The following is an 18844-nucleotide window of genomic DNA, read 5'->3' on the forward strand; positions in this document are numbered from 1 at the left end:
ATTCAGAATATAAAGTTATTATGGTGGAAAACCATAAGAAAATCAGAATTTCATTCAGATATACAGGACTCCCAATCTTGTTATCTATTTGCAATATCTTAAAATTCCATATATTTGGAAATCTTAAAAGTTATATAGCCAGGTAGACCCAGAAGTGGATGGCGCAGAGCAAAGGTCACTCTGCGGAACACATGTGAAAGATGGTCATCAAAAAGGGAGAAGACTGATAAAGACACTCACTAGCACCTTCAGGCAGCCATTTTAGAATTCAGTTATATCCAGTTCTGCTCACTTAGCTCAGACTTTCTCAAGATAAATTGGTGAAATGATTCCCCCAATGGGACTCAGTGAGCCTACCTCAACATAGTGATGATGGACTTGATCCAAAACTGAATTTGAGTGACACTGACCCCTGGAATGATTTGCTTTGCACATGCTCATGTTGCCAGAGAAAAAAGCCCCGTAGAGGAGAAAAGAGTCGGAAACGGGATGACATTCAGGGGTGTGGCCACAGAATTCTCTCAGGAGTGGTGGGAATGCATGGACCCTGCTCAAAGGGCTTTATACAGGGATGTGATGTTGAAGAACTGTAGGCACCTGGTCTCTCTGGGTGAGGATAACTAACCGGAAGACGGGATCTACCCTTGGGTCTCTACATTTTCCCTCTGTTAGGGAGCCCCTGCACTGATTGAGATAGAAACCCTATTGACTCAGAAATGGAAAGCTTCATGATGCAGCACCTGGGCTTTAAACTTGCCCCTTCCCACTGGATTCTACATCAGGTGTAGTTCCAGAGCTTAAGTATGATTCAGACTTATGGCAAATTTAAAATATTCAATTCCCTCTTTTCTACCTCTGTGCTTTTGATTCAGTGATTCTTAGGGGATAATTAGGTACATGCATATTATACTGTCCCTACGCATTCAGAAGGACACAGTCTATTCATAAAATTTTGAAACCATTTTTCTGCTTTACTGAGGTATTAACTGTCAAATAAAACTGTAATATGCTTAATTTTTTTTAATTTTTATTTATTTTTAAGAGAGAGAGAGGGAGACAGGGCGTGAACAGGGGAGGGGAGGAAAGAGAGGAAGACACAGAATCCGAAGCAGGCGCCAGGCTCTGAGCTGTCAGCACAGAGCCTGATGCAGGGCTTGAACTTACAAACTGTGAGAAAGTGACCTGAGCTGAAGTTGGAAGCTTAACTGACTGAGCCACCCAGGTGTCCCCGTAATATATTTTTTAAAAGGCACATAGCCAGGATGTTTGTGAGCTGTTGCCATTTTGGTAGAAATCACTTTCTGAGGAATATGGTGCGAAGGTTAACGGAGAAGGCCTGTCCTGGTCACGTTTGTCAGGTGATGAGCAATATTCATCCTTTGCCTTCAGGGCTATGCTCACTGATTATAAGATTAAAAGTTTGGGAGCGAAGTGACAGGACCTAATTTGTGGCTCATTCAGCTTTATAACAAATTAAAGGAATAGATAGCAGTCATCAAAACCTGGGCTCTGAAAGGTGTGAATATGCCAATGTCAAGGCAATGTCAGCTTTTATTTTACTAGTTCTTGCTAGTGCTCTGAAATTTCAATTTGATCATAGGCCTTCATGTGTTTTGTTCACTTCTATACCTCTGGAATCTAGAAAAGAGTTTGAGGGTTAAGAGCTAGTCAGTAAATATTGAATAAATCCTAAGCAAAAAGGACCGACGATCTTCCTTGTGTTTCCTGTGTGCTCCCTGGAATTGCTGTTCGGAAGAAGTCTTTTGCTGTCACTATTTACTTGTGACTTTGCATGACCTTCAGAAAAGACTGAACTTAGATGAATAGCACAGACATCGAGCACCTACATCTTGACGTAAAAGCTCTCTTATGTTTCTCCTCAAAGTTACATCTCTCTCAAATATGCATCATCTACTGGGGAACGTAGGAAACATCGAAGACTTTCCTGGCTCCGTATCTCATTTCCCACTGCATCCAATTTGTCACTACATATTGGACATTCAGACTCTGCAGTATCGTTCACATCCTTCCTCACCTTGTTATGCCCCCTGCTCACGGCATTAATTCACATCACTGGCCTGTGTGAATCAGCTCGTATCAGGCCCAGCCTGCCACCTGTCTCAGCCCTCTCCATGCCAGTTACTGGAAATGCATAGTAATTCTGCTGGTTCAGTCATCTTCAGTTGGTGCTGGTGTGTATGTTTTTGCTTTTTTTTTTTTTTTTTGATTCCTGTTACTAGTAGAGTTTTGAAAAAATATTTATGTTCTCCTGCATGTTTTTATGTTGACATCCACATTTTTTATGGTAAGTTTAAATGGCTGCAAAAGATGTGATTTCTAGCATATGTTCACTACTGCCATTTTTAAACCAAAATTTTTACGTTACACTTTAAAATAAATTAATGGAGTGATTGGATGCCTACCTGTTCTTGGATAACTGTACATTATCAAGCTCTTTTTCTCCTTGAATCATTATTTCCATTCCATTTTACCCATGGAATGTTATTTGAATTATTTTAATTTTTAAGTTTATTTTTGAGAGTGAGAAAGAGCGGGGGAGGGGCAGAGAGGGGGAGAACGATAATCTCAAGCAGGCTTCACACTGTCAGCATGGAGCCCAGTGTGGGTCTTGAACTCACAAACCATGAGATCATGCCCTGAGCTGAAAACAAGAGGGTCTCCCTCTCTCTCTCCCCCTCTCCCGCTCTCTCTCTCTCTCTCTCTCTGTCTCAAAAATAAACAAACATTCAAAAAAATTAAAGATGTAGAAGTCAGAGGCTGAAACTAGCAGAAAACTATGCCATTATCCATGAAGAAGTAAACTTCCCTGTTGTGGAGAGGGTCATATAGTAGGAAACATCAGGCAGCCTTTACGAGCTGAGGACCTCAGCGCTGTAACCACAAGAAACTGAATTCTGCCAACAATCAGTGAACTTGGAATGGGATGCTGATTCTTAAATGAGACAGTAGGTCTAGCGAGCATCTGGGTCATGGCCTTGTGAGATCCTAAGCAGAGAATCCACCTGAGTCATGCCTGGGCTTCTGACCCACAGAGATCATGGCACAATAAGTATGTATTGTTTTAAGCCACAAGTTTTGGCTAATCGTTATGCAGCAATAGAAATGTGTCCCACAGTTGAAAAAAATCACCAAATGTCTTGCTTTTACATTATATGCTTTGCTATAAACGGAAGCAAGAATATTCACAAAGCTTTATCTCTTATGCTTTCCAGAACTACAGAATATCATCAACTTTCATTCATTTGAATAAAAGTATAGTCTCCATGTATACTTTTGCAAACTAAAACTTTCCTGTAATGAAATATTTCTAAAATAGTCCCAATGCTTAGAGATGATTTTATTCTTCACTATATGGGTTTGGCTTACAAATTCTACCACCATTTTCTTAGAATTAACATCCTATAAACATGAATCTCTGTTTAACAAAGCCATCTGAATCACTGCATGTTAGTTGCATAATTAGCCAACACTTCTTTGGACAGAAGAGAAAAAGAAATCTATCTAGTAGTTAGGGAGTATCATATTTATTTTATTTCTTTTCTCTCACAATGTCTTTTAAAATAACCAAGTATTGGTTGGAAAGAAAATAGGAAGGCAACAGTGAATGTGCAGATGAGTATGCATGTGATCATGTGTGTGTGTGTGTGTGTATGTGTGTGTGTGTGTATTTATACTGATATTATTCCTGAGACCGATTTACAGGAGTACCTAAAACACACATATGCGCACACAAAACAGAAGGGAAATGGTTGGTTTACTGTATCTAACTAGTCAAATGGTGGAAAGATTAACAAGATTTTAAAAGTCAATGAGTGGAACTACCTCAATCTATACAGAGACACACTGTCACAAGGGTCTTCTTTTATGTTAAGGGACCAAACAGATGATTCAGTTTCCTTGGAACATTGCATTCACATTGAGAGCCTACCAGATTCTGCGGGTATTTCACAAATGCCAGACACACCCTCCTTCTATGGGTTCTATTTGAGTTGTCCAAAACATTTCCTTTTACTAGCAGGTCTAAGTGGAGAGAGATTTATCTTGGCAGTATCACAGTGTGAGCAATGTTAAATTAGGTTTGTTTAGAGGAATATCCCCATCATGCTGCTCTAGGAAAATATGCAGATGCGTATCCATATCCTCATAACTGTCAACTTATCATTTAGGGTGACAGTACCTTATCTTTTGTGGATTATTTGTCTTTGCACATCCCTCTCTATATGCACATCTTTATGTTATCAAGCTTACTAAAGTCATGGAATTCTACCAGTCTTAGAGCATTTGAGGATCCACCTGAAAAAATTAGACTTGTACTCATAGAAATTAAAGCATGCCTATGTCTAACTATCTAGTATCATTTCAGAGAGTAAAAATGTGTAAGTTAATCATGGAGGAGAGGACCAAGCTTACAGATTTAAAGAGCTACCTTAAAGCAAGAGAGGAAAGAAGCTTTGACCATAAATTCAGGAGTGTTGGGTAAAGGCCAGTACATAGAAAATGACCACAGCACAGCTAAAAGACAGGTTGGAACAGAATACAGGCTGCGTAAGAGGTCAGCCAGAGACGTGGGGATCAGCTACTAGAGATTAAAGATGTCTCTGAGATTCTTCTATTAGACCTATTATTTTTCACTGCAGCCTCTGTCATTCACCAGATGAGGTTCACAGTCAGTTGACATCTCATGTTAATGTCTAGAGGAAAGCTATGGAAAGGATACCGGGTTGGAAGGTAAAAACCTAAGGTCTGAGCTTTTAAGGCCCTAATGACATTATGATACTGCACATACTCCCTGATCTGTTATCTCCCTCTGTGGATATTTTTAAAAATAACATGAGAATGTTTAGGCCTTCATCACAAGTATAAATGTTTTGTGTTCACTTGCACACTTACCTCTTTCAAAACAACGATTCTAAAAATTCAAAAGCCTTGGATAGAATTATGGAATGCATTCTTAAAATATTAAAGCCTACACCCATTAAAGCATCAAGTAAAATAGTTGTTAACTTGTCTCACTAATAATCGCCTGCTTAGATCCAGGCTGAGAGGAAAAGGAAGCAATAAATTTGACCCTAACTTACCGCACATTTTAATTGCACAGTACTCCCAGGGGGTGTCAGGGTCAAGAGTATAGCACCATGGCCTCGGCTTGCCATCAGGATTGCGGCAATAATTATCATCAAAGCCCTTGTCAGGGTATCTGCAAACCACACCAAGAAAAGTGTCATGTAAATCTCCCTGGAAACACCACCCACCCCTCAGCTCACAAAATAACTTTCCACCGAGCTTGGCTACTACTAGCTGAGAAAAGAAGAGATTTCTTGTTATGCATTACAAAAACTGCAGATTATCAACTATTGCTGTTAGCTTCCTTAACTAATAAGTATAGAATACATCCCTTTGCTAATAAGTTAATCCATTTGGTACCTGTCTATTGGTTGAGGTCCCAAACCGAATCCTCTTCTGACAAAGCCCCATTAAGGACAGATTACGTAAACATGACCTCATGTAGCATGCTCAGTAAGAAAATGGGTGTTGTTCTGGGGCAGGCTTAAAGTTCAAACTGAAAGTTAGGTTTCAATAATTCTGTTACTAATGATAGATCAATTTTGAAAATAGAGCCTTTCTAGGTCATGCCCTCACCTCCAACATGGCAAGAGAGAAACTCCATCACACCACTTTCTCTATACCCTCCTCCCTTTAAATTAACAGGGTCCTGGATTGGTGACTTGATTTTAATTGCTACCATATTCCTCCTGCACTCACTTAAAGGATAAGAGATTCCCTTAAGCACGCACACATACACACACACAGAGTTTTAATTTAAATTAGGAGAAAAACGAAAAGACAAAGAAAAACACCTTTCAGAAAGTTGGAAATAGAGCTTTCCTTGTAATTGTTCATATTTTTATTCTTTATCATAAAAATAAGGAAATTATTTTCAGCTAAAATATTTCATGTGAAAGGAATGAGCCAAAGTAAACATAATTTTTTTTTTAAAACCGTTTAAGCTAAAACCTATTCCTGAGGAGAAATGTAGACCCGGTTGCCTGACTTCTCCAGACTGGCAATTTCAAAATGTGATAGGAATAAGCAGCCAAAGAATTGTTTGCTCCACCTTTCATTCCCTTTCTATGGGCGTGACCTATGTCATGGTGTCACACATGTGACCCCACTTTACCTAAGTCATTGAAGATGTGGCTTTAGAAGAGCATTGGCTTGTATTTAGCAATAATGCCTCCTCCCATAGCTTGGACTGTGGTCATTACTTAATGGATCTCTGTCTTTTTCATGCCATGGAAGAGAAAGAGGAAGCTTCTTGTCGTGCTCCCCTTTTGCACCCCACTGATGCTCCTGTGTTTAGGATCATCCTGATTTCAGGGACTCAGGTTCCTCAGCAGAGACTAGTCAGAGGTATAGGCAGGTTCTCATACACCTTGTCTGAAGTCCCTCTGCCCAAGACTATCCAGAAAACATAATATAAAGAGAATTTCCATAGCAGTTTGTCATGGACCAAATAACAGTTTGTAAAAAGAATCATGGGAAGCACGATGTGGTGGTATTTTACCTTTCTGGCAAGAATTTGTGCCGGTGTGGTGTCTGACGATCCCAGCGCTGACAAATCTTGCCTGATTCTGTATGATCCATGGGACCTCGATAATTTTCCCCATTGCAGGTCATGCATTCAACTAATAAAATTAAAGTATGGCAGTTAATTGTTTCTGACAGCAAAATCACGAACACCACCATTCCATTGAAAGAACAGTAAATCACCTGTTGAGCAAAATAATATTTATAACAACTTACATACCATTTTAACATTGAATTGGGATCTAATGTCCATAAAGAATGGCATAAAATACTCCCTACAGAACTCTTCATATAGTTTAAGTAGGATTTGTGTGGTTAATGTTATGCAAATTTACCACAAGACCAGGAACATATGCTGCCTTTCTAATTTCTCAATAACTGTCCAAAAGGTTCACAGAAACGAAATATAAGATAGGCCCTTGGGATCTTCCCTTTGTTGGTCTAAAATGCAAAGGATTTCAGAGTCTGTACTGACAGTAGAATAATTCTCTTCTCTCAACTCACTCTCCAAACACATACATAGGAAATATACAACTTACAATGAGTACAGATTATACCCCTACAGTTAATGTCAAAGTGAGGACCAGATAAACTTGAGAGATCAGCTTCAAACCTAAATCTGGTACTATTCAAAGAGTAAGGTTATTTTAAAAGGAGTAATGACAGCTTCTTTCAGTCACTGAACATCCGTGTCAAATACCTGGGCAGGCTTACATTCTTATCTAGCCTAGGATAGAAGATGACCTTCTACTGAACTCATTGTACTCAGTGTTTTTATAATGTATCATCCCACATAATTATGCAGCATCCTACTGATGATTCTGTGAGGCTAATTAATAGTTCTCTTCTGGCTAGCCTCTTATGTCACACTGAAAACTGAATCACATCAGCTAGCTGAAAACGAGACTCCTCAAAAGGACAGGTTGATTTGTAGCACAGCAGACATCCTGCAGAATAAATCATCGCTTGGCTTTCTTACGAATCCGGCAAACTTCCCCAAACACATCATTTGTATCGTGTGACTACTGATCATCTAACTTTAGCCTAAGCAGGGAAAAGGTACTGATTCATTTAGCCTAATGAGTATTTAGCCTAATGGTATTTAGCCTAATGAGTATCTGTAACTATTTGGGATACAATATTAGAATAATCACTTCTGAACTTTTGATTTGTACCATCTAATAGGACATTAGAGTAACTTTCTAAAACATGAGACCATTTGGCTTGATCCATCTATTTCTTTTCACGTAGCTTAATCTATGAACGAAGACAAGGGACCTATTCAGCTTCCTCTCATGTGATTCCAAGATTCCCCAGACCACAGTCAGTAAGCACCTGAACTATAAAGGAGGGGAATTCAGGAATATATTGATAAAGGTGCTGTTTGGCTAAAGTCATTTCCACATTACAGTGTGCAATATATGTTATGCATCATCATATTTTATTTTCCATTAGAATGGGCTACTGACTTATTTAGCTCCTTTTTCAAAAGAATGCCGAGCGTGGTATCTTCACAGAAGATGATGTGGCATTTATCATTCTTTGCTCCTTTGTATGGAGTGAAAAAGTAGAACATAATACTATGGTCACACATAAGAAATAAGTATCCACATGTACAATTTCTACCCATGTGTAGGACTGAGGAATCAGAATATACCTATAATGCCTTCTTTAGCTGATGTAGTTGATGAGAGTATATCCCTTTCTAATGAGAGTACATAAAATTATTTTCTATGAAGCTTTATTGTGGAGATTATTATAAAACATTTTCCCTGGACTTTAGGATTTTTTATTTTATTAAGGAAAAATAGTTGTATCAATTAAACAGGTGATTCTATAAGATGACTACTCTACAGAATGAGTGTGGTAGATCAGTGCTTCTCCAAATCTTAATGTACATAGAAGTCACTTTGAGATCCTGTTATAGAGGAAGTTCTGATTCAGAAGATCAACACTGAGGCATCAATCGTTAGCTCTCAGGGGATGCTGATGCTTCTGGTCCTTGTACATCACATTAAGTAGCAAGTCTGTGGATAATACATTCTATTCTAAAAGTCTTAAGTGTCTGGTAGTAATGGCTTTTTAGGAAAGAACAGATTTTACATGGATGCTGAAGGATGGATGAGATTTGGATAGTCTATTATGAAGCAAAATAACATAAAGTGGTAGAGAAACATAAATTAGTATGTTACGTCTATAGCAAAGTGAAGAGAGAGTTATGGATTCAGTCACAAACCTACGGAGATACTTAAAAAAATAATAGAAGTTAGCAAGAATAACATTAGGTTTTGGTAGGCAATGAGTGTCACTGTTGGGGTGGGAATAAAATGTGCCCTGTGATAGAACTGGGATGACAAATATAGTTATAAATTCTTGGATTACTCAGTACTTTTAACATATAAGACATCATTTGATCCTTGCAATGAGGAAAACAAGGCTCATAACGGTTTTAAGAGACTTACCTAAAACAGAAAATGTCAGACCTGTGCCTGGAACACTGTTCTTCTGACCCACAGTTCAGTGTTCATTCCATTCTTCCTAATTATCTTTTTGTCCCATGCGTTTGTTTCCTACGCATTCTAATTGGTCATACTTTCAAGATAGACTCATGGCAATAATTTTAGAAAGTCAGTCTCCCTGGCTTTCATAACATCGTCTTCACTAACCTCTGCCTTCTTGTTTACAACAGGTTGCCCCTGTTGCTGCGTTGGCACCTACTGGAAGATGGAAAGAAGGAAAGCAGGGACATTGGCCACCTGATCCAGCCTGAAAAGTTTCTTGTTTTACTACTGTATCAAACCATCAGATTACTAATAAAAAGTACCTCAAGAAAACCAAATTTTAAACTCAGAGTCACTTTTCAAACTTCCAGAATCGTAAGAAACTTCTAAGTTGTCCAAGCTCAAAGTCAAGCAGTAGGGATGGAGCTCAAGTCCATCTCCTCAGGGCGGTAGGGGGAATTATGACCTATGCAACACTGCAGAGGGTGAGGAATGTCCCTCTTGATCCATTTCCTTTGGGCTCTATTTTTGCCAGTGTATTGTTCAACTGTTCTAACAAGTTTATCCCTTAAAAACAGAAAACAAGAGCAAAATGCTGTCCTAGATGACATAAACTCAAACTAGATAAATGTTCCCATTCGTAACTAGAGTGGTTTTTCTAAATATACTTCCAGTGTAAATGAAAGTAGAAAACCATATTAACTACACATGGATTGTAATATAAATAAGATTAATTTAGCATCTCTCTCATTATACTAACCAACTTACTCAAAACCTATTGTGTTCTGTTTCTCAATCATAAAACTACAAGTGATATGAGTTTACAGACTCTACACACTAAAACTAAAACAACTGTTTTGAGAATCCATTCTGGTGCTTTACTTCAGCAGAACTGAATGTTTGAAATATGGCGAGTTTCACAAAGCCACATTTATAAATAATTGTTTTATTTAAATCTTTGTTTTTAAGGATCTTTCTCCATGGAATATGAAATCATACACATAAAGTTATAGCAGAAATATTTGGAATTTTAAGTGTAAGGCATTAAAAATAATGACTATGATTTAACAAAATGTATTTACTTGACTATTCGACAGTCATTAAAAAAGACATCTGCTCCAGTAACTGGTGATTGCTTTGTTTTAAATCCCAAGCTAAGGTTAAAGCAAAAAATTGGATTTTAGATACCTCAGTTTTTTACAGTATTTGAATTATAATATTAATGCTATTTTCTTTACGTAATTGTTCTAAATGGGATAAAAGTATTTGTTTTCTTTTGGAATGCTTTAATTATATTTCAAAGATTAAATTATAAAAAGTAACATTAATCATTGGATATCACATATATTTCTTTTACAAACCAAACTTTCAGATACATTTCAGATGATTATTTAGTCAAGAGCTCAATATAGTTACAAAAATCTCAAAAAATACTTCTACATTATTTTGTGTATTTTGTATCACCAATTTTGTGGACAGCTCTGGTTGTTTTTCTATTAATTATTGACAGTGCTTTTTATTTTAGATCTTCTTCAGTAAAATCCTGCTAAAGGTTTATTCAGAATCACGTGAATTTAAACATCACAGCTCAATTCACTCTCCATTGATATATTTTTAGCCTACAGGGCAGATGCTGTTGGTTCACTCACAGGAGGGCTATTCTAACACTGTCATATTTCTAATTGCTTCCAGAAAAAGCATATCTGCAACCTTTAATGCCACAGCGACCAAGAGCATCATCTGCAGTTAATAGTAATGAGCATTGCTCTTTTTTAAGGGAGATGTAGTGACCTCAGATAATTAAAGGATGATAGAGAGGTACATTCTAATGTGATGAGGATAACTGGAAACAGAATATTTCCAATTACTTCTTTTCTAGCACACATTTTCTATGTTGTCTGTTGGTTCGTATCTACGCCAGTGTATTTTGATGAAGGTTCTTACAAACCAGGGCTGAGAATCACATTCCCACATGAACTAGACAGGTAACATAAATGCTAAGCTATTTGAAGTTGGACCAAGTTACCTTCCCTTGAAAACACCTTCTCAGGTCCAAAAAAAAAAAAAAAAAAAAAAAAAAAAAAATGAACAAAAATCCTTGCAATGGACTTTTAACCTCCAAAACCTGTGATACTGGAGAGTTCCCAAAAGAGCAAGGGTTTTTCTTCCACGTGTAAATTTAAAACAAATATTAATTACAGATTTACTCATACAAAACAGACTTGTGCATAACGTTATCACAGATCAGTTTATTATTTTTAAAAGAGAAGAAAACAATGAAGAAGTTATAGTGAACAGAATATGATACGGAATGGAGAGTAAGAATTTACAAACACAGATGGAACTGGCAGTAAGCACATGAAGTCAAGAATCTTAAATTAACTAACAACAGAAAACAAATTCGCCTTCTCTGTGACAATTATGCTAACGATGCCCTTTCTCATGTGATAAATATCAACCTAATATTAAATGGATTTATGGAAAAATAGTTCCAAAAAATGTGATTAATAACAAACAGGTACTATAAAAGTCGGACAGCATTCCAGCAGCCCCTACTCCCGGGTACGTCGAAATCCCACTAAGTTCCTCTCAGAGCTTAATCCATGTTTCCTTGGGATTTTTAGAAGCTGCGTTTCTGACAAAACTAAAAAGCCCGGCCCTCAGGAGCCAGGTGACTAAGAAAAATGAAACCACATACAGTGCTGAAGTGGTTACTCTTCCTTCTTGTCAGGCATGCAGGTTTCCAGTGCAAGGGGGGTACACTGCCCCGTTATGCTGTGGGAGGAGGTGCAAACAGGCGTGGACTTAGGGCGCCTGCCTTCAGGACAGCTGAGGAGCTACTACTGCTTTGATCTCTTCAGATACTATTCTCAGTGGTGTTTAGTGTCAGTCTGTGTGTCAGATTTGCTTTTCCCCAAAAGGCACACAGGGGTATTGAACTTCCAGCGACCCCTTCCCATATTCTCGTCCGGGTTCATGTACTCCTGGAACCATGTCAGAGTAGGTTTGACAAAATTTCTGCAGAAGCAGGTGCTAGATGGATGGAATTAGCCTTACGCTTAAAGAACTAAGCTTCACTGGGTTCCTTTAAGGCGATGTATGGGAGCAGAGTTTGAGGTATGTGAACTCAAGACAGTAGAAGAGGAAGCCCGAGCTTTTACTCTCCCCAGAGGGATGCCTCGGGCTCTGTTGCAATTCAAACGGATAACCCTTTTGCATTAATCTGACGATAATCAGTATTTAAGACTTCATGTAAAAATGCTCAGGTAATTATCTTTAGTTGCGTTTGAATGAACAACATATTTATTATGGTCTGATTCGTTTCTGTTAACCTTTAATGCGAGATGCAGCTCTACAGAAAGCAGGAGCAGAGTGCCCCACACGGCATTCAGGTTCATTTACCTTCTGAACACTGAGGAATGTCACAGACTTCGTAGCGTACCTCTGGATTGCTTGTGAAACACCACGGTCCCCCTTCTTCCCCTCGAGGATTTCGACAGTAGTTTTCCTGTAGGTCTTTACCCCGATAGCTCGAAGGCAAAAAGCTAGTTTTAAAATGATAATCATCACAGTATAAGAGCATGCAACATTATTTTTGGCCTATTAATTTTACTAATTAGCGGGTATGTTTTTGCTGAAGTACAGAAATCATTCTAGCTTAGACTTCATATATATTAACTCGAGTTCTTTCAGTTTCATCCATTCTTAAAATACTTACATTTTATAAATACTCACCTAACTGAATTCCCACACTCAACACCATTAGCAATGACTCCTCTCTGGATATGCTAAGAGCCAATCATGCTAGAACCTAACTGACATTTTTTGAACCACAATTTCAAAGCTCCACTCAAAGACAGCGCGTGATTGAGCAAGGCCACTAGGAGAGAATGGAAGAAACACTGCAGAGGGCCTTGAACGCTCACGATTACAATGCTTATCCGAGGTAATTATTTGTTTGTTTATTGCTTTTCTTATGAAGAACAGCCCCCTTTGTTTCTGCACAGTTGAGAAACAGGTTGATGAAGTAACACAAAAGGTCTAGAATCACATTAAACCTGGATTCAAATTTCAGTTCTCTCTTCCCATCTGGTGAGCTCAGCAGGTAATTTAGCCTCTCAGCCAGTGTTAGCTTACCTGCACCCGGAGCATAACCATAACTTCATAACATCTTACACTTTATACGGTTGTTTTGAGAAGTTCAAAGAGTTGACCGAGTAATCAACAATCAATAAACGCTACTTATCATTAAGCGCTCTCTGCTTAGTCGCCTTTACCTTGTCATAATGAAACACAGAATTAATTATTTATTCTCTTCAAAAATTTGACTAATTTTCACTGTGACTGGGTTTGGTGCTTCCAGATTTAGTTCCTAATAGTTTGTCATTGGGTGCAGAGACTGTAATGCATTACATTCATTTGAAATTTCTAATTCCCTAGTTATAGTTTTCTTATTAGTATAAAGTATTTCAACACAATATCAGATAAATCCAAAGCCTCTTTTATTCTTTTGTACTTCTTGTGGCATTAGCCTCCTGATGCTTTCATCTGCTAGACTGCACACAAAAAACATCACAAGTAAGGAAGGATGTATATCTGTGAGTAACACTAAACACTTTTTTTAAAAAACTGGTTACATTTTTCAATATTCAGTTCAATTGTTGCTATAAAGCTTTATTTCTACTCTTACCGATTCTTGAATTCTAAATGGTTCTTAAGTTAGCGTGAAGTAAAAGGGCTTTAGTCTCTAAGTAAAAACCATTCAAATGTGTCTCCTGCCCATTGAAATGTATTTAGAAATCATCATTTTTTGGTTATTGTGACATAAAATATATATGGATGTTCACTGGGTACCAAACAATATTTTGCAATGAAATTCTTTCATTTGGACATGAAACACCCCATAGTAAAGTCTTCAGAAAATATAAATTATTGGTCAAAAAGAAAAAATCTATTTTAAGAGACTTAATGCTAACCATTTTCAAGGAAACTAAGTATTATAAATACTGTGAAACTCCAAAATGTTTTTAGACAGAGTTTATATCCATGCTACATTAGTTTTTTAAATATGGGGAAACAAAGATCAGACATTAGGCCATATGATTGACAAAAATTATAATACAATGAAAGCTTATCATGATTTCACAATTTCTAATGGTATTTAATTTTCAAAGGAAAGAGAAGTCCTTTTTTCTTATTTTAAGCCCTTTTATTCCAGAATAATTTAGGATACCATTTGTTTATTCCATTGCTTGAAATTTTCTTTCATTTTTGCCCATTTTCCAACTTTTCATAGTACATTTCTAACAAAATAGTCATTTTTCTGATAGAATCAAAACTGACCTTTACTTCAGATTTTTTTTTTCATAAAGTAATACCTAAATTTACCTAGGAAAATGTTCCTATAACCTTATTTAGTGAAAAAGTAGAGTAGTAATTTCGGGGGAATAATAGAATAATTAGCAAAGTAGTCTACAATCCTTAGAGAAGATTTTTGTTCTACACACACACACACACACACACACACACACACACATACCCCTTTCCTCTGGATTTGTAAAGCTAAAGAAAAGCTGGGAAAAGTAGTGAATGAATCGAATCAGTCAATGCTTTAGTTGTAAAAATACAAGTAAGGAAGAGAGAAAAAGTAGAGATCAAAACTAGATATGGCAGAAATATGAATAAAGTTTTATCAGGGGAGTTAATAAAATAAAACTGAAAAGAAAAGATACACTGCTTTCCGTATGAAATTCCCTCTTAGGACATGCAGAGTAAAGAGTCTGGTCATCTCTTCCTTTCATTCTTTGGTGTATTAAGGCTTTTTACCCAAATTAGCTGGTTTTCTTTTGTGTTCTGAGGGATAGCCTGCTTTTCTTTAGCATCCTAAACTTGATCAAGGGATGAAGCCAGCCCTGCTCTTTTCCCTTATATGTGTTCATTCAACCAAGGTTTATGAGAACCTATTACATACAAGCCCAGTCAATAGGCTCTGTAATAAACTTTTATTCACATATATACTATTTGTGTTTCTTTGTCCTTGTTAGCAATGCTTTAGGAGAGAGAGGAAATAAATATTTAAAACTGAGTTATATCCAAATATACTTTGAAATATAAATTAGATATTCTGAAGGCTAGCCACCTTTTCTTTTCTTTTCTTTTAATAGAAACTGCATTCATAGGAAACTTGATCTATTCCATCATCTGCTTCATTAATGAATGCTGGTGGCCAATGAAGGATATAGATGTAGATATCAAGTCACCTGAGTTTCTGGTTAAGCTTCTATACTAATTTAATCATCTATCATCATCTTCCCATTAAGCCACTTGTAAAATATTTCAATCTAGGAGTCAACAATAAATCACTCCTCCGGACAGATATACATATATATATATATTTTTTTTCCATTTCCCATAAAGTTAACCTGTAGGTAACACTTAACTTAAAAAACGGTAAGCTATCATGCAGATATTCCAATAAGCTGCTAATTGATGAAGATTAAGTGTTACTGTTGAATAAAAAAAGAGATTTGATTAAAAAACAAGATCTTCTCAGCCCTAAACCTCTATATCACAAGGAAATGTTTGTTGTTAAAATAGCTGATTGGACCGGGAAGCCAGTTCCCAGGGAGATCTGTTTCACATTTGCTCTTCTAGCAGAGAATCACAATCATAGAGAATTTGGGTTGAAATAAGACCTCTACTGGGTCAGTCCAGTGCACTCAACTACAGTAGGATTGATTTCAAATGCTATTTCTTTGTTAATGAAAAACTTAGATCTATCTATTTAAATAAAATGTTTTCTTCGTATGGTATCATGGGACAGACACCATGCAAATCCTTATAAGAGAATGAAACAATTATATTGTTTTCTTTTTGCTTTGTAATATAAGGATAATACTGTATTTCAGAGGTATTTGTGTATTATTATAAGTAACTAATGTGGGGAAAAATTAGTTTTTTGGTTATTGAAACCCTGTAAACTGATCAGCATGGACACTTACTAGCTGGTGTTAATTAGTCCAGATCCTGGGCTTGATCCCAGTGTGGAGCAACTAATTTTTTTTTCTCTCTGTGTGGGCCAATTAACTCATCTCTGTTTACAGAAGTAAAATCATCTTGAGTAATTGTGCCCCTCAAAAATGAATGAAATTGAATAAAAAGCAAATTAATCAAGACAAAGTCACCACCATTATTGCAAAAACAAGTCACGGCCTGTGACCTACTGCTCAGTGTTTCGTGTCCTGTTTCATGTTAAAAGCAAAGGTTATACAGTAACACTGGCTGAGCTCAAGATTCTGGCCACTGCACTTACTAGTTGTGCATGACCTTGAAAAGTTCCTAAGGCTCTTTCTTCTTTAGTTTTACCATATATAAAATAGAATTAATAAAACTACCCACTATGGGGTTCTTGGGGAATTAAATGAGATAAACGAGATAGACTGCTCCACAAGGTACGTGGCTCCTGGTACACTAAATCTTCCAATGCATTTAATAACCAGAGAGAATGGTTTTAAACTACTTCAGTTCCTGTTAAAATTATTTGTTAAATAAGTCTTGAAAAACTGTGTCTATATTTAGTTCCTTAGTGGGTATTAGAAATCTATGTTTTTCCTCCATGATGATTAAAACTCTCCGGCTAATGAGCCTATGGATGCTGTGTTTACTCATCTTTAAATAGCATTCATCTGTTATAATGAACACACTTCTCTGAAGTGTAGACATTTAATTTCCAAGGAATTAGAAGTTTGCTCCAGTCATTAGGCAAGAGGTGAAATGGGAAAACTGGTCAATCTGTGACATGAGTTATTAGCAGAGGTCCTCAATTTTGTCTGTGCTTTAAAAAAATACCAGTGCCTGAATTATTTCCCTAAAAGATTCTAATTTAATTGGTCTGTGTTGATGCCTAGGTAGCAGAATTTGTTAGGGGCTTATACTAGTTGTTTTTCATGCACCAACCAAGGTTGTGTACCACTATGGTCAGCCCCCAGGATCAGGTCAGAATCTGATCCACGGCCTATTTGTATCACAGTCAACCCTTTCACTCGAGCTGCAGAGGGCTGTACCTTCTTGAAGACAACAAGAGGGGAGAAATATATATACACATATATATTTTATCACATTATCATTACTTCTGCACAAACACAAGGTTTTGAGGTAAGATACTGTTCGGCCATATCTTAATGGCAAATTTATTCATCTTTGAATATCAGTCATGAATTCGCATAACCCTCGGCTTAATGCAATTCAGTAAAGTTGGTTAAATGATTATAGAACCGTAGATTATTCCAAAGGACTAACATGAGATTGCTAACACACATATAAAAAAGAAAGGCTCTGCCTTCTTTTCTTCATGCTTTTCTTACCTGTGTTCATGTGGTATCATGGAACTCCAGGGCTGGCATTTGATGCCACTCTTAGTGATAGATACTGTTCCCTTGTAGCTACCTCCTTTGCCAATGATGCAGTTTCTAATGTAGTCTATCAGAGGAAAGCAGAGAAAAGTTTTATAACTATGTGTAACATATGCTGTATATGTTAACAGAGACATTTCCATCCAAATCTTTAGGTAATTAATGTTTCTAAATTATCTCAAATCATACTGACCTTTCTGGCCTAAAGCTTCTATTATTTCAAAATAATACACTTCAGAATAATACAAAGCAAACAAACAAAAAAGACTACAGAGAAGTTTTAATTTTTGAGTCTGTTCCTGGATAACAGCTGAGATCAGTCCACGCTCTCAGTGTAGATTAGTCTGTATACTCAACTAGCCAGACAAATTTAATTTGGCAGAATGATTTGCTCAAAAATACAGACCATTTTAACAAAATATTAAAAATAAAAATTAAGTAATTTGCAAAATTTTTCAACTCAAAGAGTTACTTTAAGATAAAATAACTAACTTGTCTTTATCTCAATAAAATTTGGGTAGGTTTTTGTATGTGTATGTATATGTCTGAGTGATATATTATGTTGATTGTTCTAAATTTTTGCTAACTTTTCTGCTGCAACTACAGAGGAATTAAATTGAAACAGGCTGTATATTCCTATCAAATACTAGTACATAGAGCTGTTAGCAACCTAGAAAATTGAAACATGGTCTTATACAGATTATGAGTTATCTTTAGAATTTACAGAATTGTTGGGGTATATAGATCATCTTATTTTATTTTTTTAGGTCATCTTATTTTCTATCATAATTTTAATTTTAATTTAAACATCAACCTTATTAACAAGGAAGTATCTATATATATTACCAAATACTCAAATTTAATGGCGCAGTATGATTTTAAAACACATTAAGCTTGAAATCAGTACTATTATCATAAATACAATCCATAATTATGAATTTATGTGATAGGAGATCTATTTGGTAAAATTCACATTCATTTAACATTTGCCAGTTATTTCATTGATACAATTCTGCTTTGGATCAGAGTAAATACCTGTGAATACAGTATCAGATGAACAAAATAGGTATATTAACAAACAATATTATCTTATTATTTTAAAGATTTTTAAAGTATATAAGAAGGAAAATACAATTAATATTTCAAAATCTCCACGTTTTATTATTAGCAATCACCACTATACCATATCAGTTATTCAAAATTGTCAACATTTAAAATACTGTATAATAGGGGCGCCTGGGTGGCTTAGCCGGTTAAGCGTCCGACTTTCGCTTAGGTCATGATCTCGCGGTTCGTGGGTTTGAGCCCCGCGTCGGGCTCTGT

At 36.6% G+C, this 18844-nt stretch overlaps 1 protein-coding gene across 1 annotated transcript in view; it reads right to left on the reverse strand.

The window, feature by feature from the left end:
* The window catches only part of HGF (hepatocyte growth factor), a gene marked incomplete at its 5' end in the record, with an annotated part of 61258 nt that extends 43670 nt beyond the window's left edge, over positions 1-17588 (reverse strand). The window contains 4 exons of the mRNA XM_039252467.1: positions 5100-5218; positions 6587-6707; positions 12513-12655; positions 17474-17588. Of these exons, the coding sequence (XP_039108398.1) occupies positions 5100-5218; positions 6587-6707; positions 12513-12655; positions 17474-17588 (498 nt within the window). The remainder of the gene's footprint in view (positions 1-5099; positions 5219-6586; positions 6708-12512; positions 12656-17473) is intronic.
* Between the last annotated feature and the right edge of the window lie 1256 nt (positions 17589-18844).

The sequence above is a fragment of the Hyaena hyaena genome, unplaced genomic scaffold (assembly GCF_003009895.1).
Source record: "Hyaena hyaena isolate Hyena2069 unplaced genomic scaffold, ASM300989v1 scaffold_415, whole genome shotgun sequence".
NCBI classification, from domain to species: Eukaryota; Metazoa; Chordata; class Mammalia; order Carnivora; family Hyaenidae; genus Hyaena; species Hyaena hyaena.